This window comes from Tachypleus tridentatus, chromosome 12, assembly GCF_004210375.1.
Source record: "Tachypleus tridentatus isolate NWPU-2018 chromosome 12, ASM421037v1, whole genome shotgun sequence".
NCBI lineage: Eukaryota > Metazoa > Arthropoda > Merostomata > Xiphosura > Limulidae > Tachypleus > Tachypleus tridentatus.
This window is the reverse complement of record NC_134836.1, coordinates 1,142,083-1,169,747: the sequence shown is the minus strand read 5'-3', so window position 1 is coordinate 1,169,747 and position 27,665 is coordinate 1,142,083. Positions and strand designations below refer to the sequence as shown.

Here is a 27,665-nt window from a genome sequence, read left to right as displayed (position 1 = left end):
GATTCGGTTAAAGCAATAAAAGAGTAACAACAGCAAAAATCCTAAATATTGTATTTTTATGATATATACGTAAAAACAAAATTATGAACAAATATTAATATAATTTATTTTATTCTGCTCCATACATGTTGTTTATATTTCGCTTCACGTGAAATGGTGTGAATTGTCTGATGTTTTACTAAATTATTATTATAATTTATCGAATACGGAAATGCAAAGCAAACAGGGATATAAAACATAAAATTCGCGATTTGTAAGACATATTTTAGTATACTTGCTATAAAAGTTCTCTGTGTGGTATTTGCTCGTAAGGCTTGCACATCCTTCATGTGAATGCTGCTAACTAATTACTTCATAAGGAGTGTCATAGAAATTAATTAATATAAAAGAAACGAAATAGAAAAACATTCAGGTGAGCAAAACACAAAATATCTTCCTGTAACAAACAATGTCCATAAAATTCCTGTAATTATTTTAAAACTCAGAACATTGATCTCACCTTATGTTGTATAAAACAAATTGTATTGATTTAAGTAATTTCATACGTGGATTAAATAACTAAGCACAAACCTGCGGTGTGCATATAAGAACCGGCGTTTCTTATTGTAATTGTAATTCAGCTAATTGTATTCAAACAAACTTAGTTATAGAGTCCTTAGCCTATTCTTGATTTTTGTAATATTATAAATGTAATTCTTTACGGGTTATCAAAATAACACATTCTTCTTTAAAAGCTTTTCTCTAACTACGAAAGAGTTTCTTTCATGATATACTTATCATGAAAAATGAGAGTATTCTATTGTAAGAGAGTGTATGCTTACCTTTAACACTTAGTATTCCATCTAAGAATTCTTTCAAAATCTCCTCAACTCCATTTGATTTATTCTTCTTGGTTGGTTTGTATGATAATTTACCCACAGAGGAGTAGAGACTTTAGATATACTTATTGTCAGCGTTAGGACGGTTTAGTCCAATCTCAGAATAGCAGATATAGTCTTTTATTGATATTGAAATAAAACATCTAAAAACAAACAACCTAGAGATTTAGTTAGAATTGATAGTGCATGACGAAATATCCCGATTTCAACAAGACCCAACCTTAAGTGACAGCTATCTTGATACAAAATAAGGGATTGAAATGTTTAAAATATCTAATGTATTTTTCATGATACTCATCCTATCTTTCATCCTTTTAAGATAAGCTTTTCTTTAACATAGGCGTTGAAAGTATTAACAATGAAGCTACCAGTTGCACTTAACAAAGCTTCTTCTTACATGCTTAATAAAAGATATGTTCCCGTTTAACTATGTGCCGTCTCTGATACCGTATGACGAATAAAAACAAACACAATCTTCTGGTTAGATTTTAATCTGACTCATTAATTTATTCACATGCATCTATAAGTGTATTATATATAGAAGTAACTAATAAAATACAAAGATGCGATCATATTGATCGAAATGAATCTCCTGTTACTTGAAAAAAATTAGTTCCATTGGCCTTGTATGTTATTACTATATGCATGTGACACACTGAACATTGTGATATCAGCAGTCATTCTATTATCAACAAGTATGCTATACATATAATTCAGCTAAGAAAGGGTATATATAGTGACAGCGATTAATAATGCCAAAAAAACCCTGGAATAGTCTGTACTCAGATGCTCTTTAGTCTTTCTTGAACACAGATTTGTTAAGTTACCCTACGTGACTAGAGATTTCTCTTCTAGATAAACTGAAAGCCTGAATTTAACTTTTGTGTGATAAACTATCGGTGTATTTTTAATACATCATGCTAATTGGTGTGTTTTAAACCTTGGGCGCTATAAATGTAAGTTGTTTTAATACGCAGGGTTTAAGATTTTAATGTGATACATGCAAATAATGTTTAAAAATATGTAGTATACCCAAGTAAATATAAAATTCATCAACGAAAAATAGAATATGTTTTGAATTAAGCACAAAGCTACATAATGGGCTATCTGTGCTATGCCCACCACGGGTATCGAAACCCGGTTTCTAGCCTTGTACGTCTGCGGACATACCACTGAGCCACTGGTGGGCAAAAATAGAATAAGAAGACAGTTTCTATAACAGCTTGGCCATTCGTGGTTTAATCATTAATGACTCAGACTGTGAATTCAAAGATGCATGGTTTGTGTCTCGTTACCACAGAATCTCACTATGAGATTGTGGGTACATTAGAAGAGTATCGTTTAAATCGAATATTTGAATAGAGTATTGTAAAAATCGGCGGTTGGTGCTGTTGAGTAGCTAGCTGCCTTTCCTCTAGTTTATCTTTACATATTAACATACTAATTTAGATTGCCTCCTATGTGACATTGCGTGAATATAGAAAACAAACAGTAGGCTTACAAAACAAAGTTTGAGTTCATGAATAAGCATTGGCGCTTTAGGAAGAAACATACTTGAAATCCTATGAGGAAGTTTTAGTTTACTTCAATATTTTGTGGTTAGGTTTGGTTCCTAGAATAATATTCGATGACTGTTTGTTTTGCATCTGATACATAAAGAGTGATTTGGATTTGAATGCTGGACAGACAAATATAAGTGCTAACTTATTTCAGTAATTATTAAATATGTTTTCATACACGACACATCAGCACGTAAATTGTTATGAATGAATATGTTAAACAAATAATTCGGTAAATAGGACACATTTTTTTTATATATATAGATACAAACCGAAATTTCATAGGATGACTTTGTATTACTGGTTTTTTAATTTTTTATAATTTACAGCACGACTGGTTATAATAAAAAGTTTATGCTGTAAAGAATTCTGTTTGTTTAAAGTTAAGCAAAACACATATATAATGAACAATCTACGCTCTGCCCACCACGCGTATAGAATCCCAATTTCTAGCTTTGTAAGTCTGCACACATACCGTTGTGCCACTTGGGGAGGATAAAAATTTTCTCTAGTTATAAACCTTATTCCTAAGAGCATTTATAACATTTAACTTGTATTTCAGAAATTTCAACAATTCATGATAGTTTTAAAATTGTGACGAAAATATTATTAACCCTATTTCTTGTAAACATGCAGAAATTTTCTTATTCATAATCAATAGATTTATTATGACTCATTTTTATATCTTACAAAGAATTTTCATAATTGGCTTTTCAATGTATCTGCTTCGTTCACAGACACTAAAGGAGAGAAGAACTTAGCCTCCATATACATCTTTGTGCAATAGCGTCTCATTTGTCTGAAACTTAATTAGGATATCCATCAACGACATCGTTTTGCTCATTACCTTATCTATCTCTTTTTAAAGCTTGATTTACTGGTGCATGTCCACGTTTGTATAAGAAAGTTTGAAACTGAGTTTACAGAAAAGGTTCTGTAGAATGGGTAGTTATATTTACTCTGTCATCTACAATTACTTAAAGCTATTTCAGCCGTGAGTTGGATTAGGACTATGTTGTTATTGTGTCAAAATAAATGAGATTAAGTCCGATACACTGTGTAAAAATTGCTACATAGAAACCCATTTGAGATGTTCTATTAGTTGAGATTAAGTCCGATACACTGTGTGAAAACTGCTGCATAGAAACTTATTTGAGATGTTTTATTAGTTGAACTTTCACTCGAAGAAGACTAATCTTGCAAAAATTAGCTGATTTGTTTTAGTTAAATAATCCCACGTGGTATTGTTTTCATATTTGACTTTCTTAATGCTTATCCTTGAACTGCATAAAATCACGCTCATTATCTACAATTCTACAATAACTGCAGTTACATTATGTAACTTAATGTATATTTATAACCTAGAACTGTTGTTTTAGAAAACATAAGCATAACATTTAATAAGAAAATGTTCAATTAATTGAAAGTTCACAGATAAGGCTGCTCTGAAAAGTCAGTTTTGAAGAATGTTTAGAATGTGTCTGACAAATAAGTTATTTTGGTGTCAGTGATAAAACATCGATTTCAACGACCATGAAGATTAATTTTCATGTAAGTGTTACACTGTTTTGAACGAGTGTTAACTAAATTGATTCAAATTAATATAGTGAGGTAAAATTCAGCCTTTGTAATGAAATAATTCCCATATCTTGTTAATGTCTATCAAATGAATTTTTATACACGTAACAAACTTGTATAGTAGTTTAAAATATTCAACACTCCACAAAATTAAAAAAAATATATATTACATCTCATATATTCTGCACTTCACTTCTTTCACAACTGCGGTTAGTTTGATTCCATTTTCTAAGATTGTTTCCAATTTATTCATAGTAAAAAATAAACATACCTTCAACTTAAAAATTATACATCCTTTCTGTTTCTTTCCACAGTTTTTTATTATACTTGATAAGCTAGGTGCGTAAAGAATTACACAATAAATCAAATAATTTGAATTAACTTTCTTTTTTTCCTCTGAATCTATCAGTTCTTAAGTATTTTCTGACCACACCAGTAGAATAGCCATTCCTTTCCACCACCACGTTTTCCAGAAAATGGATTTCCTTATCCAATCTTATTTAGAAATGCAGTTAGTTTTTGATATAACCAATTAAGTTTTTATGATCTTTATTTCTGAAACTTTTGATTATCTGATAACGAATTCAAGTGCAGATTAGAATGTGTTTTCTTTCCAAATACCTTCGTTTTAAATAATTACTAACCCTCCTAACCACGACATTAAAAATGATAATTCACCTTTTTCCTTTTTCTCATGAGTTAATCTAATGTTAGGGTGTAAAATACTACAAACTGTTCAACTATTTGTCCAGAAACAAAGCCTAACTTTGTAATCAAGCGTGTTCATAACGATGTGAGCTAAAATCAGTGTTAATGGACTACCCATATTTATTATCTCAATTTTATCATAAAAATTTTCAATAAACAGGAATACACTTTGTGTTGTTGTAAAAAGCTAGTAATCGATTTGTAAGTTCTGGATGAAATTGAGTTTTTGAGTTTTTATTTTCTATAAAGCAAGAAAGAGCACAGCCAACAGAGTTATTAATTGATATTAATGTAAATAATGAACAAAACGTTAAAACTAACTTTAAAAACTACAAACGTTAAATGTATCCAATAAAGTAGTGAAATGTTCTGCATTGTCTATAATACACTCTTTCTGTAAAGCACCAAGGTTCAATATCGAAGCTAAAGTTTACCTAACTTATAAATCAAACATCTTGTTCACGTGTCTCAGGCAACTCAGGCAAATGTAAGGTTGTTTTCATCACTAAAAGTTATAAAGAAAATCATTTACTTAATTTATTTTCTTTAAATCTAATAAAAATTGGTTCAATTTCTTTTCTTCTATTTTTAGTCGGGTTGTTAGTTAAAAGTTTATAATACTCTCCTTCTTTCAATAATTCATTCGTTTTACCATCACTACAACAGCATTTTATCTACTAGTTTTCTTATTAAACAAATTATTGTTTTTCCTACAATTATTTGAGGACATTTAGTTCAACTCTTTTTACATTAGGTCTTAATATCTTTAGATTTAGTCACCAGTTTTCTTATTTTTTTTCAGAAAGATCAGAGAGAACGCTAGATAAGTACCCGTTTCCTAGTGCCTGTGGATACTGTACATAGTTGTTTCTCTAACAAAATGATTTAGTATTGTCAGCTTCTTGAACCACTTGTTTTCTTTTCTCACCCAGAAAATATTAACTGGATAATTGTTTTCTGCCAAAATAATCCTATCCTGCGCTTATATCCGAGGAATTTTTTTTTTGGGGGGGGGAAGAAATGGAAAAGGTTAACCTTTTTCTCAACACCTGTTTCTGAATATTTGTTAACTCGGTTGATGATAAATTGTGAACAACAGAATAGCGCTTGTAGTCATCCCATCAGGCACATTCAAAGACTGTTTTGTTTGTTTGTTTTGGAATTTCGCACAAAGCTACTCGAGGGCTATCTGTGCTAGCCGTCCCTAATTTAGCAGTGTAAGACTAGAGGGAAGGCAGCTAGTCATCACCACCCACGGCTAACTCTTGGGCTACTCTTTTACCAACGAATAGTGGGATTGACCGTAACATTATACACCCCCACGGCTGGGAGGGCGAGCATGTTTAGCGCGACGCGGGCGCGAACCCGCGGATTACGAGTCGCACGCCTTACGCGCTTGGCCATGCCAGGCTCTAATTCATTCAAAGACTTATTAACTTTCTCTTGATGTGCTTTAACTCTTATATCTAAATAAATCACCGTTTTTTATTAAATAAAATAGTACGTAAAGGAATAATCTTCAGGAATAACCAATCTAATCAAAGTCCTTTCTAAAACTAATTTCCTATTATACAAACAGTTTCGTTCTTGATAATTAAGTCGTATATCTCCCATGAGTAGTTTATTTTGTAACGTTGATACCATTCTTTTACATGTTTTATTTCGTGTAGGCAACTTACATAAACGCTGGAATACGACTTTCCCTTTTACAAGTTTTTCAGAACATAGCATTCTATTCAACCTTTTAATCTTTTACGTAAGTTCAAAAACGTATATTTGGTAAAACTCACGTAGCAAATTAATAGTTGTTGTCCTAACAATCTCTTCATTCCACACCAAATAAGCAGTACACATTTACAAAACACAAAGCAACGTCACTAATTTACTGTAAAGAAAATCAATATATATTTTGTATGTGTGTATTTCTGTATTTTCTTATAGCAAAGTCACATTGGGCTATCTGCTGAGTCCACTGAGAATAATCGAACCCCTAATTTTAGCGTTGTAAATCCGCAGATTTACCACTGTATCAGCGGTGAACTATTTTGTCGGTATCTAACAATCAACGAAATTTTTGAAAGATAATTTGACACACACACACACACACACACACACAGAATCATTCAAATGATAAGGTTTATTGTGTGATTGCGTATGTAAGTAGCTTATGAAATATATTAAAAAACTGTGGAAAGAAACAGAAATGATATATAAACTTTCAATTGAATACAGTGTTAGAAAGTAAAATTAAACAAGCTACAGTTGAAGAAGGGGCTGTTTACACAGTATAATGTACAGATTGTAATTATCACTATGTAGTGGGGACCAGTAGGAACTTAAGTACTAGAATAACAAAACACGGATGTTTTTCATCCCATGTCTCCCAGTATTTTAAGGATACAGAAATTGTAGTGAAAATAAAATTGTTAAAATTATTTGTCGAGAACATAATAAAAATAAACGTAAAATAAAGAAGTTATTTTAATAAAGAAATAGAATCATATAATAAGCAAAATGCAAGGAATATGTTTACACTTATGTTAACATCACCAGTAGGTGTACTTATTTGTCATATTTGTTTGTGCTTGATACCTGATGATACTACTTTCACAGTAGCAAAACGATGTTTTCATTTGATGATTTTTATTTCATTTTAGATCTTTTCTGAATTTTACAATTTTATAAAGTGGTTTCCTTTTACCAGTTTTCTATATTGTTGGATTTTTAAACTTTATTTTTTACAGTAACACTGATTGCTGTACATTTATATAAACAAGTCTTACAGAGGAAAAGTTTCTACAGCTTAAAGAATCGCTAAGAAATATTAACATTATTTGTTTGTGTTTGGAACATATCAAAGGGCTAGTTCTTTCATTTTCACTGATCACGTTAAATAGTTTTCCTAAAAAGTTATGAATTCAACTTATGCTGTCCTGTATTTACTGAATCAACATAGTCCAATTAAACATGCTTTAAATATTTGTAATGACCAAATAAATTATGTTTCCGCAATGTTTTGTGTTTATATACATATATATGTTACGCTCTGTTGAGGAGGATAGCTCGTCACGTGATGAAAAACACCATTCTACACTTTAATAACATTTCTTGTCATTTTCAAAGTACTAGCTGTGCCGCTTTAATATTTCTTATGTACATATCATAAACACTAGTCTGAATAATAATTTACTAGACTCTTGTATTTGATTAATTGTTATTAGAAAGTACGTTTAGAGGTAAGCTTGAAATGTAAATATTTTTTCTGCGAGTGTTGTTTGCAATTTAGCATCAAGAAAAGAAAAACAAACTTACCCTTATTATAAATCTTTGTTAAATAACATCTAATCTGTCCGGAACGATCAGAACAAGCTTTCAAACAGTAATCAAGTTACCATCCACGGTTTTCTATTGCTCGTTACCTAATCGTTTCTTCTTCTTCTTTCTTTCAAGCTTGATTAATACCTTATAACTTGCTTGTACAAACATGTTTGAAACTTAATTTACAAATAAAATGTTCTATAACTCGAAGTTTAGTACTTATCATTCATGTTAACTTGCGCTGTTATAATACAACTGTGGAATGTAGCCATCTGGATTGTACGTGTAACAAAACCAAAATAACTTGTGTGTGTGTTGTTTTTTTTCTTATATCAAAGCCACATTAGGTTATCTGCTGAGTCCACCTAGGGGAATCGAACCCCTGATTTTAGCATTGTAAATCCGTAGACTTACCACTGTACCAGCGGGGGACCAAAAATAACTTATTTAAACCCCAGAGGGTTTATATGTTCAGCGCCATCTCATGTGGCTTAAATAAATAAATCTTTAAGTATTAGGTTCTTACTTAAATAAAACTATATTATTTAATTTTCAGTTCACTTGTCTTGTTGTTGTAGATAACAACTCCTTTATCACTGATCGTGAAAATGTGAGTTTGTTAACATACCAAATGGTATTCAATGTCTAAACCCTCCTGTTATAATGAGTTAGATTATTCCATTTCATATGACAACAAAATTTGGCATTGGATGTGATAACTTGTTAACAATGCAATTAATTGGTTTATTGTTTCGCACACTACATTTTTGTTCAGACAAAGATATAGACATTGAATGTTTTTACTGAAGGGAAGTGCTCTTTTTGGAATTAACAACAGGTTTTCCCTAAGTATGTAATAATTCTATAAATTATTTTTAATATAATCTAAAGAGACCAGCTACACAAACTGTAGAGTAATTCTAATACAAATAAACTAATTTTTTATCAAATTCTTGTTTTTTTATGCTGTTTTTCAAAAGACTTCTGTAAGAGTATATTTTTATCAGTTTACCAAATATTAACTTAATACTGAAAACTTGCCTAATTGAATAATATTATACTTTTAGGTCCACCTGGTGCTGTACATTCTTGTAATGTGTCCAAATGTTCGAGCGGATCCTTCACTTTAGAATGTGTTCCAGGAGACGATGGCGGACTACAACAGAGTTTTCATTTGGAGGTATACAGTTCAAAGTCCAATGCACTTCTGGCTAACATAACGATGACACATAATCCAGTTTTTCGCGCAACCAACCTTCCAGCAGAAGAATCTTTCTGTCTAATAGTTTATGCTGTTAACGCCAAGGGCCAGAGCCCTGAGTTTAAGACCACAGCCAAGATTCCTTTATCAGCCAAGCGGCAGTTAGGTAAGTGTAGTTAATATCAAAGAGATACAGAAGCCGCTGGTATACTCTTCAAGGATAATGCGTTTATCTGAGATGTCGATTTCCTTTGTGTTGAATTTATTGACTTAGCTTATTTTATTGTCAATAATTTTAGCAGACCTTAAAGTAAGAGGAAAGTATTAAATTAGGCTTGTATTTCTACATGTTTTGTACTTTCACTAAAAAATACATTATTTATGTATTTAAAGGTTAAGTAAATCGCGTAGGATGAGTGGTATTATGCATTAGAAATTTACTTTGTAACAGTGACAGCTTTCTTCATAATTTATAACATAGCTTATAAAATATAGCACCATCTTGCCATGATAGACTTAATAGACAGATGTAACTGTTGATGTTGTTTTGAATTAAGCACAAAACTACACAATGGGCTATCTGTGCTCTGCCCACCATGGGTATCGAAACCTGGTCTTTAGCGTTGTAAGTCCGCAGACATACCGCTGAACCACTAGGGGGGGCTGTAACCGTTGAAAACACGATTAAACCTAATATATAGATTCAACCATTAAAATGTGACAAATTTAATAGATAGATTCAACCAATAAAATATGATAAATCTAATAAATAGGCTTAACCATTAAAATATGATAGACTCAGTAGTTAGATTTAAGCTTTAAAATATGATAGACTCAAAAGTTAGATTTAACCATTCAAATATGAGAGACTCAATAGTTAGATTTAATCACTAAAATAAGATAGACTCAGTAGTTAGATTTAACTATTAAATTATGATTGACTTAATAGATAAATTTAACCATTAACAACATTAGTCCTTTTAAAAAAGGTTTTAAAATATCTTATTAATAATTCAGCAAATGCTTAGCTATCTTACTTCGTTAAGTCACATGGAAGAAATTCTCGGACATACCACAGAAATATAGAAAGTAACATATCAGGTGTGTAATCTTATAAAGTACATAGAAACAAATCTTTGCAAATCATCTGTAAATATATTTTAAAATTACAATGTTCTAATTTTTTATACAGTTATTCGACCATACAGATGTCAGTGGTAAATGCTGTTTAGACTTGTCAGGTGATATTCTTCAAAACACCCAGTTTGTAATACGTATATGTTTCTTTTCCCCGTAGCTGGACTTTTAAATAAAATACAAATGAGTATTCATTTTCATTGAAAGTAATCATATGCTTATTATTAATTTTCACTCTAATGTATTTCACATAACTGTCAGTTTAATTACGTAATACTAAACCCACGTTTGACAACGTGAGAATAACAGCCAATCATATATCACTACTCATTATTTTAGAAGAATCATTAAGTGTAAGGAGGATATATAATTATGTGTTTGAAAGTGAAGCTAGAGACATAAGTATGTTCTTCACAGATAGTTAAGCATAGCATTAAGTTGCAGAGACTTGCTTTTATACATACGACCGATTTAATTTTGCATTGCAAAAAGACATGAGAATCATAAATGTATATATTTTTCATACATAATACAGACATAACTGTTGTAGAGAGGCGTACTTTTATATATTTCTCATATGACGTGAGAGACATAACTATTGTCTAATAACTAATTTGCAAAATGAGTTTACAAAGAGAGATTAGATTAACTGTGTATTTTGTAGAGACATGCTTTGGTATATTTGTGTTAGATATCATTTGCTCGACGGTAAGAAATGATCGGAGATGCGTAACTGTATTTTTAGCCGATGCACAGTGGATCATAGAATAGATCTTAATTTGTTTTGCTCAAGTGCTGACTTTTACCTCATAGCTCCATTTCTTGACCAAGTTGAAATCTAATTACAGCGTTTTGTTTTAGAACATAAGTAAGATGTAACTCTATGCTGAAAAGTCTTGTTTTTATATAAAATGACACAATACCATGTTAGAAAGTAACGCAAGAGGCATAGCTACGTTTTCAAAGAATGTATAATATTTAAGAGTATGTTACAGGAAGACGTTAGAAAGATACGTTCAAAGATATTACTATTAAATATAATGATAAATGCATTCATCAACAAACATTTTGAGGAACAATGTAATTTACCATTATAAATTGGACTTTTGTTGATAAGTTTATTGCATCTGTAAATTAGGTTCTGATAGCTACTTATTAATGTTATTTTGCCGGATTATTATTTCGGCTAAACAGGTTTTCGGGAATAAGTAAGCTACGTCTGCAAAATGGGCTTTTAGTGGTAGGTTTATCAAATGTTTAAATTGTGTTCTAATAAATATGTGTATTTTCTCTGCAAAGTGGGTTATAAACTATAATTACATTGGATATATAAAAATGAGTTCTGTTTAACTTCTGCTCAAAGCAAGCTACTTACAAAGATCAGAACTAAACATACATACCTAGTAATTGGTATAATTACTTAAATGTAATATTTGAACTATATTATTTATAACGATTAAAAATCATTCTTTGATCAGATGAGTGATTTTGCTGGTAATGATATTTTCGGCCGTAATCTCAAAAACAGATTCTAAAATATAACAATATTTCAGCTCTAAAATAGGCTCTTCGGAACAACTACTTTTATAAAACGGGTTTTGAAGGTCAAGCAATAATATTAGCAGAACGGGTTAATATAGATATTGTTGTAGGCTACATTTGTTTTTAAATTTAAACGTTTTTATTGTTGTTTAGCTAGAGAGAAGTTTGTTGTAACGCGATGGTCTAATGACTAAAACGTTCTTGAAAGTTTATAAAACAGATTAAATCGTTTAAATTTGACTTAGGCTACAGCATGTAATTCTTGTTATGGTCAGTCAAGCAGGTGAAAACTATTTAAGAGTGAAGTCCGTTAGCAATTAACGCTATTACGACTGCATTTCAAGATGTGTGCATGCGCAAGAAGTGAGACTGGAACTTTAATGGGAATGGTGTAAATGTGTAAAGAATGTGGAGACGAAAATTAGAAGAAAGATGAAAAGGTTAACATTTTCAGAAGGATTGGAATTTGATCAACGTTAAAATATAAATAAAATAAAATAAAATCGCAGTATAAACACAACGTTGGAAAGAAAAAGTAAAACATTATCTATCAAAGTTTCATGGAAGTTCTTTTCGGTGGGCTTAACAGTTATGTTTAATAACCTGATTTCTGATATGTTTATACTACGGTACACAAACAATGTATGTGCACTTGACAATGGGAACAACTATGATGGAGGTAAAACAATATAAAGCAAGATCAACAATATAGTAGACAAAGAAGGTAAGTGATAAAATACCAAAGATAATAAAAACATAACCGAATGTATATATATATATCTAAAAATGTATGTTAATAGTTTAAACTGACAATGAAAAAAAACATTTAAATAATATATATATAGTAGATAAATAAGACATATAATATGAAATAGAAACAAAACCGAATATATTTATATATATATCCTTCTACAAGCGTTTATAATACTTCAGATTGACAATAAAAAGCCTTTAAAGGAAAGAAAATGATTCGTTCATTCTAAGAGTCTGTTTGGTACATAGTTTAAAAATCAATTTATGTTCGTCTCTTTCCATTTTGGTCCTGCCAGTTTTTGAATGCCAATACTGATAAATTAGCTAGGAAACAATCGTTTGACTTAAAACGTCTAGGTATTGGGAGGTCCAAGTTTTTGTTTTTGATTTGTTGAAGATTTTGACGGAATCGATCACCCAGTCTGCGTGAAGCTTCACCAAAGTGTTATTTATTGTATCCAGAGCAGTCTACGAAGTAAGTGAGATACTTTGAGGTGACTTCAATTCTTGTTCTGTGTAAAAGTTTGGTTTTGGTTCTGATACTCAGATTCTTGAATCAATAAAATCGAAAGTTGTGCAGATATTTTGATTTTATTTGTTTATTATATTTAGGTTCTGTTGATGTGACTCCGTTATTTTATTTCAATAAATAAGTAAATATCTTAAGATGTTTTGACGTCTGGAACAGAGTAGAGGTAAACGTTTTATGTTACAGGGTCATCAGAAAGAACGTTAAAGCTTTCGTGTAAATATACGATATTTGTAGAAGTTAATTGTATGATAAGGTGTAACTAAAGGTGTATGTTATGTAGTTACTACTGTAGACTCGATATCCAGTATATTCTTACAAGAAGTATGTAAAGCAATTGTTCCTGGACAGGAACTTTAAAGACAAACATTTTAAGTATAGAAAACAGGCATCTCCTTAGAAGTTCTTTCAAAAAGTGACCATCTGGCTGTGCCGGGCCTGAGAGGAGGTATAATCTAAACCTGGGGGGGGGGATTTTTGCGCAAAACTTCTTGCCTAGCTTCTGGAACGGTGTATGAAATTTTGAAGATACCGTGTTAAATATACTAGGGTTCGGGTTTCATTAAAATATCGAAACATATGTAAACCATCGAACTGAAGGGAGTTTAATTTCAGGACAAGACCGACTGATTTTAAAAATGTATTTGTGTTTCTCATTTGTTCAGAAAATATTTCAAAGTAAGCTTAAAATCGTTACGAAAAACGACTTTGTATATATTCAAGGTGAAGCGTTGGTGTTTTCCTGAAGCATTATTTAAGAAAACGAGAATGTTAGAGCTGTCTTTCCCTTGTAGTACGATAGGTGGTGGCTAGCATACGAGAGGTTTGAAAGGTTCGTCGAGTAATACAGAGATTAATTCCTTAGAGCAACTACAAGCAGATACAGCTGAGCGAGCTAGGTAATTAGGTTTGTGTAACTCAGGCAGCATTTATTGATTGAAGAACCTCAGCATCAGAACCTAAGTGAACCTGTTACATACAAAACAAGAATTCAAGCGCATCTCAGTGTAACTGGTTTATAGCACAGTTTCCTCCAGATGTAATAAACTGAACATTCGAGAAACTTCATGTTGGTGATCAAGTCCGTGAACATCGTCAGTAAATTAAAAAAAAATGACTTTTCAATACTTAGACATTTTAACTAAAACAAATATTCCCCACCCAGCTAATTTATCAGTACTGCTAGTCAAACACACTATTTGATAGGAGCAAAATAGTAAGAGACGAATATAAATTGATTTTTAAGCTATGTATCAAATTGCATTTTGAAATAAGTGAACAATTTTTACTTTAAATGGGTTTTATTATTCGATTGTTTGTTGAATTATGAACAAAACTAGTCAAAGGCTATCTGAGCTAGCAGTTCTTAATATTGAAATAATATTAGGCGTAGGAAGCTAATTAACACTATCCACCACCAAATCTTACGCTATTCTAGTCAAAATGTGGAATTGATCAACCATTATAATTCCAATAGGCTAAAAAAAAGCGAATATTTTCAGCGATTTTTCGTTTCCGCGAATCTCAAACTGCGAGTGGAACGCTTAACTGTTAGGCTATGGTCCTTTATTATCAGTTTCGACCATTTATTTACACTTATAAGGATATATATATATATATGTGTTGTTTTTTTTTGGTAGGGAAAAAAATTACTGATGACATAAATGACTTTCCTGAAAGAAAATTTAAACCAGACGTTCAGTTGTTAAATTCTGCACACAGATACTCGACAGCTATTTGCGCCAGTTGCCCCAGTTGTAAAATCATGGATTAGAGAGAAGGGAGCTATACAACATTATCCACCGTCAACTCTCAGGCTATTTCTTACCAAGAAATAACGCTACCACGGTTAAAATAGCAAGCAGGTTTCCTGACAACGTTTAATCACTCGACCCACAGATTGCGAAATGAGTGTTATAACCACCAAGTGTGTGTTTTCATAAAGCAAAGACACATCGAACTATCTGCTGAGTCCACCGAGGGGAATCGAACCCCTGATTTAGCGTTGTAAATCCGTAGACTTACTGCTATATCAGCGGGGACCCGAGGCATGCCAAACCCATCATTTAGTGATAAGATGAATATTCTGGAAAGACTATCGTACATTTTATTAACCTGGTTTGTCAGCATGATACTTGCTGAACGAGAGAAGTGTCTTTGATATTAAGTTAATGTTTGGTAGGATCTGTTCTAGTGTCAATCCGAGGATCGCAGGCTCGAATCCCCGTCACCAAACATGATTGCCTTTTCATCCATGGGGGCGTTATAATGTACAGTCAATCACACTATTCGTTGGTAAAAGAGTAGCCCAAGAGTTGGCAGTGGGTGATGATGACTAGCTACCTTCCATCTTGTCTTACACTGCTAAATTAGAGACTGCTAGCGCAGAGAGCCCTCGTGTAGCTAGGCGCGAAATTAAAAGCAAGCAAACACAACAAACATCTAATGTCAAAATAATCTATAGCGTGGTTTATAAAATCCAAAAGGAGAGGCCATCGTTTTTAAAAGTGCATGATAAAGATAAAACCCAACAGTATAGTTTAAAAAGTCATTATACCAGGGTTAAACCAATTTGCTGGTTGTTTGTTTGCTTGTAATTAAACACAAAGTTACACGATGGACTATGTGTACTTTACTCACCAAGAGGTTATAAGCCCGCAGACATTCCACTGTGCCACTTTTGTGGGGTAAGGAGATTTGCTGAAAAGCCAGATTCTTATCAAAATACCATACAGTGTATCATCAAGTGTAGAACTACCTTGAAGTATCTCAACCATAAACAAAGAAATCTCCTACAATACCTAGATGGTAAAGAACAAAACGCCGTTCCATTTGTATACCATAACCTACAGAGCTCCTTAGTGGTACAGCAATATGTCTACACACACCGCTAGAAACCGAGCAGAGCACAGATAAACCAATTAAATTTAAAATATCTTTGTTTTATAAAATAATGGGATTTTTCAAGGGATTTTGCAAACCAAGGAGAAGTGATGTGAAGTTTTTATTTTTTATTTAAATAGTTGTCTCGTTGTTTAACAAAAGTAAGTGTGAAGTAGTGTGATAAGTGTAGTTTAAGTTTAGAAAACAATATCAGCAGTATCAAATACCATATAGGTCATATCATGGGTTATTGAGTCATTAGTGAACTACCAACGTTGGTGAATCATTCGCAATAAGGCTTCAAGGCAGTGAATACATCTGTAAGTATTTCAAATAGTTATTTAGTGTAGTATTTTAAATTTCTAGTATTATCTAGGAAACAATAATAGGGATACGAGAAATACTGCGCTTATGAGAAAATTAGTTAGTAAATGGAATTATTAATTAAGGTATGTCGCCCGTCGAATGTTAATTTATTTACGTTAACGTTAAACCATAGAACAAGAAGCCGAATAAACAAAAACTATTTTGTTATCGTTAATAACCTACTGAACAATAGAAAGTATTGTAACCATACATATAAATATCTATAAAATATTTCTCTTGGATAAATGTAATCTCATTACAAAAATCTAACATAATTATAACCATATATATAAATATCTATAAAATATTTCTCTTGGATAAATGTAATCTCATTACAAAAATCTAACATAATTATAACCATACGTATAAATATGTATAAAATATTTCTCTTGGATAAATGTAATCTCATTACAAAAATCTAACATAATTATAACCATACGTATAAATATGTATAAAATATTTCTCTTGGATAAATGTAATCTCATTACAAAAATCTAACATAATTATAACCATACGTATAAATATGTATAAAATATTTCTCTTGGATAAATGTAATCTGATTACAAAAATCTAACATAATTATAACCATACGTATAAATATGTATAAAATATTTCTCTTGGATAAATGTAATCTGATTACAAAATCTAACATAATTATAACCATACGTATAAATATCTATAAAATATTTCTCTTGGATAAATGTAATCTCATTACAAAAATCTAACATAATTATAACCATACGTATAAATATGTATAAAATATTTCTCTTGGATAAATGTAATCTCATTACAAAAATCTAACATAATTATAACCATACGTATAAATATCTATAAAATATTTCTCTTGGATAAATGTAATCTCATTACAAAAATCTAACATAATTATAACCATACATATAAATATGTATAAAATATTTCTCTTGGATAAATGTAATCTCATTACAAAAATCTAACATAATTATAACCATACGTATAAATATGTATAAAATATTTCTCTTGGATAAATGTAATCTGATTACAAAAATCTAACACAATCACTACCATATGTATAAATATCTACAAAAGTTTCTCATGAATTGGTGTAATCACATTTCAAATTCTAACACAATTTTCTAGTAAAATATGACTTTCAATTTATGAACTTTTAACACTGAATAACCGTAACTATTCAAGTTTTGGGTTGAAATCAACACTTCTAAAAACATGAAAAGTTTTCATTATCAACCTTTTGAGAGATGAATTTACCTCATACAAAAGTACTCGTAGATGGTTAAACCAAGATGTAGCAGATATTTTCGAATATTTGTAGAAATATTATAGTGTGACTTTATGTAGGAGCAACAATGAAATACGAAGTCAATTACAAAGTATTTGCGTAGAATTGATAAGTACGTTTTTCGAGATGTGTAATTTACATACTTGACTAGAAGGTTCAATAGAGACGTACATTTAATTTGAGATGTGCCGTTTTAAAATATATATGTGAGGCTTAGATCTTTAAGCATTGGTTGCTATAGTAAATATTTTGGTTGAAAAAACATGTGATTATTAAAACTAGAAAAAAATGTTAAAATATAACTTTATGAAGTAAAAAGCATACACTAAACAAATGCGCCATTTCTTTAAAAGCTAACTCGATGTTACATTACATACTTATTAAAAAATAGAATCTATAACGTATAAGCTTAATGGATTCTTTGATTTGCCTTACTTTCTACTGTATGCTACAGCTTCGCCCATTCAAAGCGCGTAATGAAAGTTTGGATCAGAAAACTAAAAATATAATTGGGTATCTTATAAGAGTAACTTTTGTATAATACTTATGACATTTTTATTCTTTTTTTAACTCGTCATATACTAATCTAAAATTATGTAGATGCATGAATAATATTATATCATTACGTCTAAGTTATGACTTGATATCATATAGTGCACCTACTATTTAATGACTGTATTATAGATATACAGGGTAGTTTTTTTTTAGAAGGTAAAAATTGAAAATAGAATCTTGGTGAGATAAAATGATTCATAAACACCATAAATAGTAACTCGGTGTTGTTAAACGATATTCAACACAGAACGGTGATATGCACAGCTACAAAAAATGGTAAATGAATAACGTTTCTAGTATTCGAACAACTCAAATGATTAACTTGCGTGTTTATTAATAGGTAAATGTAGCTAAAATTTTATTTGACCTGTTAGTCTTATCGTTTTTTTTTTTTATAAAACCTGTTTGCAGCAAAAACGTTTAAATTATGATTTGTTAATTTGGCAGCTTTAAGAACGTGTAAATGAAGACATTTTTTTAATCAAACATTTTTCTTTCCATATTCCCCAAGTAGAAGTTCCTGCAGTTCTATCAATCAATCTTGTATATACATCTACAAAAAGAGTGAAGGGAATTTTTCTTCACGGCTTATACGTGAAATATAGATATTTAAAAATATATTGCTTTCTATTTTATAACGGAGCTTTCTTTAAAGTAAGACAGGAATGAAACCAACAGAAAGAAAAATAAAGAAGCTGTCTTCATCAAACATTTATGTCAACTTATTAATGGTCATTCAGATTATGCATTTTCATTTTTTTTTATTTCAAACACGTAATCATGTTGCATGACCAGGCAGGTTAAGGCGTTCGACTCCTAATCTGAAGGTCGCGGGTTCGAATCCCACTCATACCAAACATTCTCGCCCTTTCATCTGTAGGGGCGTTATAATGAGACGGTCAGTCCCACTATTCGTTAGAAAAAAAAAGTAGCCCAAAAGTTGGCGGTGGGTGGAGATGACTAGCTGCCTTTTCTCTAGTTTTACGTTGCTAAAGACGGCTAGTGCAGATAGCTCTCGTGCAGTTTTGTGCGAAGTTAAAAAAAATCATGTTGCCACGTGCTCATACCTATATGTATCACTTCGGACGATCAGTAACTTCCATCACCTGCATGTGCTCTATTTTTTTTCATAAAAACTTTATTTTAAATGTTTTTTCTTGATTTTATTTTATAAATTATATTGTCTCTGAATAACTTGATCTTACTTTATGATGGCTGTAACTAAGTTAGTAAAAACGATGTTATTTCATTACTTAATTTTACAAGACACAATGGCTGATTCGTTCTGGCAAGTTTATTTTGCTTTGTATCTTAATAATATTTTTCTTCCTCTTCCAAGAAGACTTTCCATCTTCTGGACTGAGGCCTCTTCTTGGCGTTCTGGTAGGAACGGTGGCTTCCCTGGTGTTGATGGCAGTGATAATTGTTATTATTATTCGTATGAGAGGAATGGAAGCTCAACCTAACGGAAAAGGAGGTTTTTTTTTTTCTATTTACACTATATACATATATATATATAACCTCTTTAATAATAATAAATGAAGTGCTAATATGGGATTTCAAAAAATATCTACGGAAATAAATCATTTCTTTATTGTCCTGACGTTACGAATATTATATGAAAATAGCTACAAAATTCAACTAAACAGGTTAGATGTCGCTTGCATTCCACATGATGTTGGATTTCAATTTGATTAGTTTAGAACTAGAGTAACATGTGAATATTTATTAATTAATCAACTAACTAACATGCAATAGTCAGCCATCAACATGTATCTGAATTCCGTTTCCACATTAGATCATTATAATTATTTGTGTCTTACTAAAACATGTGTGAAACATGATTTTTATTATTTGTTTTGTGAAATGTTTGATATTTGTCCTCCGGTGGGCTACCTGTATATAGATACGACTTTAATAAAACTGAACTACATATAATAGTACATAAGAAATATTATGTACACATCTGTATATTATACTCGATAATATCCAAGGAAGTTCATACTGACAGTAGGTATGGTTTAGATAAGAAAGCAACAAAATGGGAAACGTTGAATATGACAAAGTAGTTAGGGGAGCTAATATAGTGATGTAATGTTGTAATATATACCGTATATTACGCCTTGTAGGACGCTACATCGTGGAAGACGAACCCTAATTTTGGAAAGACAATTCTAAGAAAAAACATTTTGACTCAGCAACCAACACCTTGATGCAGCCTTCACTATTTTCAACCTACTGAGTAAATACAGTCAAATACGTGACATTCTTCATAGTGTATCGATAGTACTAGTTAAAATGAATGTTCTATACTACTGAAAATGCTTATAATTGGTAAGTAATTAGATTACGATCTGTATGAGAGGCCGTTTTGAGTAGACCCTAAGCTAACCTCTTGCTTTAACCCATCACTTTTTTCTTGGAAGACACATGGGATTTTTCAAGAAAAAAGTGCATGTTACAAGGCGTAAAATACGGTATCATAGTAATAACGTGAGGTAAAACTAATGATATTCACAATATTATAGTGGTTCTTTATTACTTTAAATAATGAGATAAATAATTCATGTGTTGATATAATAATTTAAAGAGGTAATATTTAGTGAAACTGTGGAACCATAATTTGCAGCAAGAACATTATTATTATATTTTCTTCAAAATAGAAAAAAAAATCTGTATTGCAAATGCTTGATCTAGAAAACTTAAAGTGAGTTTATTCACTCTATTCACGAAATAATGTAAAGTTGCACAATTTCCAATGTATCTAATAATTTATAATTCGTACACATTGTAATATATCTTTTGAAACGTTTGTATTCGGAAATGGAAAGTTTACAATTCTGACTTTAAAAGCGTCTGTTTAATTGAAAATTTTGAACTTAGATGTTTGTTCAACTATATTGATATTCAAATTCAGTCAACGTGCTATGTTATTAGTGAGATCTATTTTTTTCAAGAGTATGTTTTGGTTGATACATTTGTTTGACAATGTCAAAGACACCTTGACAGTTAAGTAACTTACATTGAAAAGTATTTTTCTATTTACTCACTAGATCCTTCTACAGCTCGGTTATCTTTTCACCAATACGAAAAGCAAGTAGACGGTTCACATTCAAATGAAATTTCAGAGTTTCAAAATCGCTTTAATACGAAAGACTTGGACAAAAAGTCCGGTGATTGTTTGGCTTCAGAGGTAAGGAAATAGTTAAAAACCGAACGAATAAGAAAATCTCTTTAGCATGTTATTTATCAATTTTTAAAATAGAAATCTTGTTAAAAGGTATAACCCTATATCTTGTTTTAATCCACTCTACTGAACAAAATGTTTTGTATTGTCAATAACTAAATAAATATAATAAATTAATTATTGATTGCACTTTCCTATCAACAAATCGTGACATTGTTAAAGTATCATAGCAAATTTCCTTCTACGTTCGTTTTTGCCACAGTAAATGTGCATACTGAGACATACATCTAAAAACATTGTATCTCATTATGAGATTGTTGAATATATAACCACACATAAATGTACTTGATCAAAGTTTTGTTGTTTTTTCTTCGTAAAGATTAATCAAACTAAAACTTTAATAATGTGAGTAGTCTAGAATTTAAAAAGGCAGAATTATTTCAATTTATTTGTTAGTGTGTCATCTCTTTGAAACTTAACCTTATTGGATATTATATTCCATATTTTATAGGATAATCCTAATTTTCAATATCCTGATCCCTACTATCCTCGTTTAAAAACTCCGCCTGCGGCCGTTAGGTGGCGAATTGCTGCTGTTAATCACGCTCATGAACAAGAGGATATAATCAGAACTAAAGATCTGACATGGGAAGTAAAAGATGAAAAATTCCGAATGAATAATGAAAATACCAAACCATTTATTTCCACTTCTAGTCATCCACAGGTAGCTAAATGTTAGGGTTAGGGTTTTTATTTGCAAGTTTTTCTGAGAACAAAGAGAAGTAAAAAACAAGAAAATTATCCAAAGACTAGCCATAATAGTATTTGTTTCTGACAATATTTATGATTGTATAAAAGTCACCATCCGTTTATATTTGAGAATACGTATAATCAAATATTCTCTGTAATTAAGTCAGGTCCTTAGCTGTGTATTTTGAGGTCATACTTGTAATAATTCGTCTCTTGCTAGATGTAATCATTATTCCAAAAAGATATCAAATAAAATGTTATGTTAAGCTTTTAAGAAATTACGTAGTTTTGGAATAATAACAACTATATTTTAAAATATTCTGGTTATTCAGTTCTTTGAGAATTAGGAAAAGTGTAGATATATCAATCCAATTATCATTCACAATGTCGGCTTCTATTTTGAATTTTGGTTAGTAATTTTCTTATATGTTAAGAAAACACGCTGTAGATATAAGTATCATAATCACTTACAGTTATCTCTAAGTATATTTTAACATACGCTTTAAGTTGGTTGGTTACTATAATCATGAATTCATTCACATATAATTCGCAATCAAAACCAACAAAAATATAACGTTATACGAAGTGATAAAGTTTTATTATAAATTGAAAATAAAAGAGAGATAGTTAGGCAAATTGTGTAAAATCTGCTAAATGAGCTTGGGATAACTTTAATAACATATTTACAAAAATATATATTAATTTATTTGTTTATTTTATATCTGCAACGAGAAAATGAATTATAAAATCCAAACGAGGCATTTAAAAAAAATACTTTAAAATATTTATCGTTTTACGTTAATACAATAATTGATGCATAAAATAAATCAATCCTCTTCTGACAAACTAAACCTAATGAAAGCTGATAAACAATTCATTTTCTGTATATTTAAACTTTTGAACGCTTAAGGGGTTAAAAGTGAAAAGAGTATATCAGGAACGAACAATAAGCTTAATAAAAGGTTGATATATTTTTCGTCATTTGGCTATACGATATGGAGGCTTGAGGGGTTTATAAGTGATACTGGTTGCCTAAAGGATATATATTGGAAACAATAATCGGGAACAAAGATTAAGCCTACGTTAAAACTCATTTCGTTTTCTGTGTTAATCACTTAAAACATTGGCTCTTCGTACAAACTATTAATTTGTGATTGGGTCATTCCATACAGCTAATACTTGTCTTAAATTAATTAGTAATTTGGATGTTTGTTTCACCGTCAACTATTTAACGTTTCACACTGCTAATACTTGTTTTAGGTTAAGCAATGAATTGGATATTCGTTTTACGTATAGCTTTTAGCCTTTCGCTTCTTTCACTACAACAAATGATGATGAGTTAATATTCAAGAAATGGAATTTTAATGCTGGTATCTTAGTATCTTATTTACCCTTAGCCTTATAATATCCTCTCATTATCACAAAACGTGTTTTAATGCAAGTCCTCATAGGCTGAACAAATGCTAAATGTTCTTGCTCTAATACGCGTTTATATTGGTTTGTTTTGCTCAGTGATAACAGAAGTGTTGTAATACCGATAGCTCAAAGTTCGTGTTAATATATCTTCATGGTATATGGAATAACAAATTACTAAGTTTTAGAATCAATTCTGCCGCTATAATAAGTAGTGCCTCTGTCTAGGAGAGACTGGACACAGAAGAAAAAGAGAAAGATTGAGAAAATGTCCTCGAAGTTTCGTGTTTTTTTTATAGGCACTGGATGAACAGCGTGAAATAATTTGGTTGTGTTATCATATTTTGAAATTCATACTCGTTTCTCTAAAGTTTTAATTTTCAACTATAATCTAATATTGTAAACAAAATAATAATAGAATTTTTAACACTACCGTTATCTTTACCACTTGGCCATATTAGCTGACTCTACTGTTTTCATGTTTCTTCGTGAATATAGAATATTTGTTTCGCATACAAAACTTCAACCTCTATCTTACAAGGCCCGGCATAGCCAGGTGGGTTAAGGCGATCGATTCATAATCCGAAGGTTGCGGGTTCGCATATCCGCCGCACAAAACATGCTCACCCTATCAGTCATGGGGGCGTTATAATGGTACGGTCAATCCCACTATTCATTGGTAAAAGAGTAGCCAAAGAGTCGGCGGTGGGTGATGATGACTAGCTGCTTTCCCTCTAGCCTTACACTGCTAATTTAGGGACGGCTAGCGCAGATAGCCATCGAGTAGCTTTGCACAAAATTCAAAACAAAACGATCTTACAAAATCCTTTCTACGGGGTCCTTCTCACTTGTTTAGTTCTAAATGAAACATTGATTTGTGAAATGGAAGAATACCATACTTGTTCTTTACCACCTATAAACAAATTAAATTAAAATATTATTTATAGAAAGAAAGACAGTAGTTTTAAGGTCGGTTTATTCTATACGCTCAAATACACTTCACAACTTCATACTTTTATTGGATGTATTCATGTATGTACTTATGTAGCTTTAGAATTGTATTCTTGGACTTGGTGGTTTTACTTTGTTTACATTTTTGTTCTTGTAATAGGTTTATCATCAAGATGAATACAAAATGTCAACTCCAGTTTGATGAGTACAACTCCCAAACGAGTTATCCAATTCACTTGTTCCAGAAGATAAGATGAAAATCTGACGATATGCTTATAATGATGGATTTCTCACCAGCTTCTTCATGTCTTTGATGAATGTAATCTTCCATGTCAGAGATACACGATATATTTCACAGATCCAATTTCCCATGCAGTCGTTTCTGTTAGTAAACACTTTTTTAAAAAAATATATGTACACGTATATTTCACCGTTTAGTTTTGTACATACTCAACTGTTGTTTTGAATGATTAACAAATTCTTAAGTTGCGTCACGATCCAAGCAGAGTTTAACACAGTTATTTGTGAAATTATGTACTAACATAAAACGTGGGACATAGATCGTTACGGAACATAAAATTATCGTTCAGTGTTTCATATTTCGATGGAATGAAGTAAAATAGGGTTAACATTTTGATATATTAAGTCATAAATTAGTTTCCAATTCTCGGAAAGCTACACGTAAATTGTATTATTTATTAATATTATTATCACTTGCTTGTAAATTTAACTAATAAACTCATTAACCTGCTGATGCTAAAACTGTTGGAAAATAATAATGAAAAACTGAAACTATTCCTGGAAGATTGAATGGAAGACACAAAGTTTGATATTTTGTACCTATATTCATTGCACCACAAGAAATGTTAAGTGTAAATGTAACGTTGAACTATGTATTTCGTAAAACGAATAATTGATTGTTTTTAATTAATGTTAAGTTGATTTTATATTTCATGATCTTATTGGATGAAAGCTCCATATGTGTGTGAGTGTATGCAGTAATAACATTCAGAATAAAAGTGAGCTACGTTATCTTTAAGATCTAGTTTTGTTTGTTCAAACTGATATTCAAATATACAAGTACTTGTATATTTCTTAATATAACTTTTATAACACGTTAAACATATCCATGAAAACTTGACTTTAATCATAGCTAAGTTTATAACTAATTATACGACATGTTTCAAGTTTGCTTCCTAGTTCATATACGTATGTTTAACAAAAATGTCAAAATGTTCCATTAGTTTAAAAAGTTCCAAAAGTATTTAAAAATGAAAGAAATTACTAGTTTTCAGTTATTCTTAATTGATTTCTTATTTCAACTTCAAATAATAAAACGCAGTTATTTTTTCATGAATAAAATTAAGTTTTTATTTGCTGTATGACGTTAAAACTTATATATATTAAGTACTATGAGCTCTATAAAATTCATTTGTATGCATCAATTCATATTACATATTCTTTGTAACAATAAATTGACGATACAGCTTTTGTTTAAGGCTTTCTATTGTATTTTTCCTGTTATAAATCAGGTACATTTACATAATCGAATACTCTTAATGAGAGTTTGATGAATTTGGTGTAATTATTATTGAAATAGATAATTTAATAATGATAGTAAAAACAATTCAACTTAAAATAAATCAAACTCCTTACATAAAATGTTAAATATCTCTATTGTTTAGAGACAATAGATTAATGTAAATAGTAACACTCGTATGTGTTCATTATAGGTCGAGGTAAATCTAGCTTGATCTGTTTAAAAAATTAAAATCTAATATCAGAAAATAATTTCATATTTCATTTTTAATTTTGGGTAAGTTCGATTTATTGCTATGTGGAAGATATGTGCATAAGTTATTGTTTAATTTGCATTTTATTGAGTAAAAAATAATAATACATTTACGCACCAACAGATTCTCAGGACTATAAAAATACGCCAGTGACGAGTGTGTGTTTTTTCTTATAGCAAATCCACATCAGGCTGTCTGTTGAGTCCATCGAGGGGAATCCAATCCCTGATTATAAAATTGCAAATCCTTAGACTTACCACTGTACTAGCGGGGGGCTCCAGTGATGAAACCAAAATAAGTTTCTTACCTAAGTTATAGTATAAATAAGTAACTAATATATGCACTAATCGTTTTTACATATTGACAGATATGTGAAATCTTTGAATAACATTCTCTATCATTGATTCATTTGAATAACTAATAATTAATCATATAGCTTCAAACTACAATTCCCAGCTAGTTAATAAATGGAATATTGAAAAATATGTTTGGAGCTTAGATCTGAACGACTCATCAAAATAATTTCTAAAAAAAATGCTCTCTATGGTTAGATATTCTTGTATATTTTAGAAAGATATTTTTGACGATGAAGTAAAACATTGGGAAGTTTTAAAAGTAACTGGGCTTATACAGTTTTCCGATGGTCGCGTGTTCGAATCCCCGTTATAATGTGACGGTGAATTCAACTATTTGTTGGTAAAAGAGTAGCCCAAGAGTCGGCGGTGGGTGGTGATGACTGGTTGTCTTCCCTCTAGTCTTACACTGCTAAATTAGGGACGGCTAGCACAGATAGCCCTTAAGTAGCTTTGCGCGAAATTCAAAACAAGCCAATTTTATACATTTTATTTTTTGCTCACCTGTTCAAACGTATTTAAATGGTATACATTTCTAATCTGCTATTTGATAATTGAAAACGTAACAGAGGATCTAATTTTGGTTACCTTGAAAATTGATTTTTCTTTAGAATATGTGTTTTATGAACATTTTACATCTTCATAGAGCACGGATGTAGCAATTTTTATTTTCATCAGGCTCAGCAAATAATGAATTGTTTCATACTGAAGTTCCTTTAGGTGTTTCATTACGTTTTCACGAATCAAGTTAGTTAGTTGTAAGTACAGATAAATAGATAGTTAAATATTAACTTAATATGATTAATTATTGCAATAAAAATTAAGTTCGTTTAATATAACAACTTAATCACATAAAAATATATTTATATTCTATTTCCTGACATTTGCTAATCTCATTCAACGAACTATATTTTTCAAAATGTCTACAAGTTTTA

At 30.8% G+C, this 27,665-nt stretch overlaps 1 protein-coding gene across 2 annotated transcripts in view; it reads left to right on the top strand.

The window, feature by feature from the left end:
• Positions 1 to 25,891, top strand: part of LOC143234863 (cell surface glycoprotein MUC18-like) — a 159,881-nt gene extending 133,990 nt beyond the window's left edge. The window contains exons 9-13 of one of the 2 annotated variants that reach the window (XM_076472557.1): positions 9,109 to 9,408; positions 19,626 to 19,760; positions 21,337 to 21,476; positions 21,982 to 22,194; positions 24,745 to 25,891. In XM_076472557.1, coding sequence (XP_076328672.1) covers positions 9,109 to 9,408; positions 19,626 to 19,760; positions 21,337 to 21,476; positions 21,982 to 22,194; positions 24,745 to 24,786 — 830 coding nt within the window. In that variant the 3' untranslated portion in view covers positions 24,787 to 25,891. Of the gene's footprint in view, positions 1 to 9,108; positions 9,409 to 19,622; positions 19,761 to 21,336; positions 21,477 to 21,981; positions 22,195 to 24,744 lie in introns of both variants that reach the window. The other variant, XM_076472556.1, reaches the window with a different exon arrangement.
• Positions 25,892 to 27,665: the final 1,774 nt, after the last annotated feature.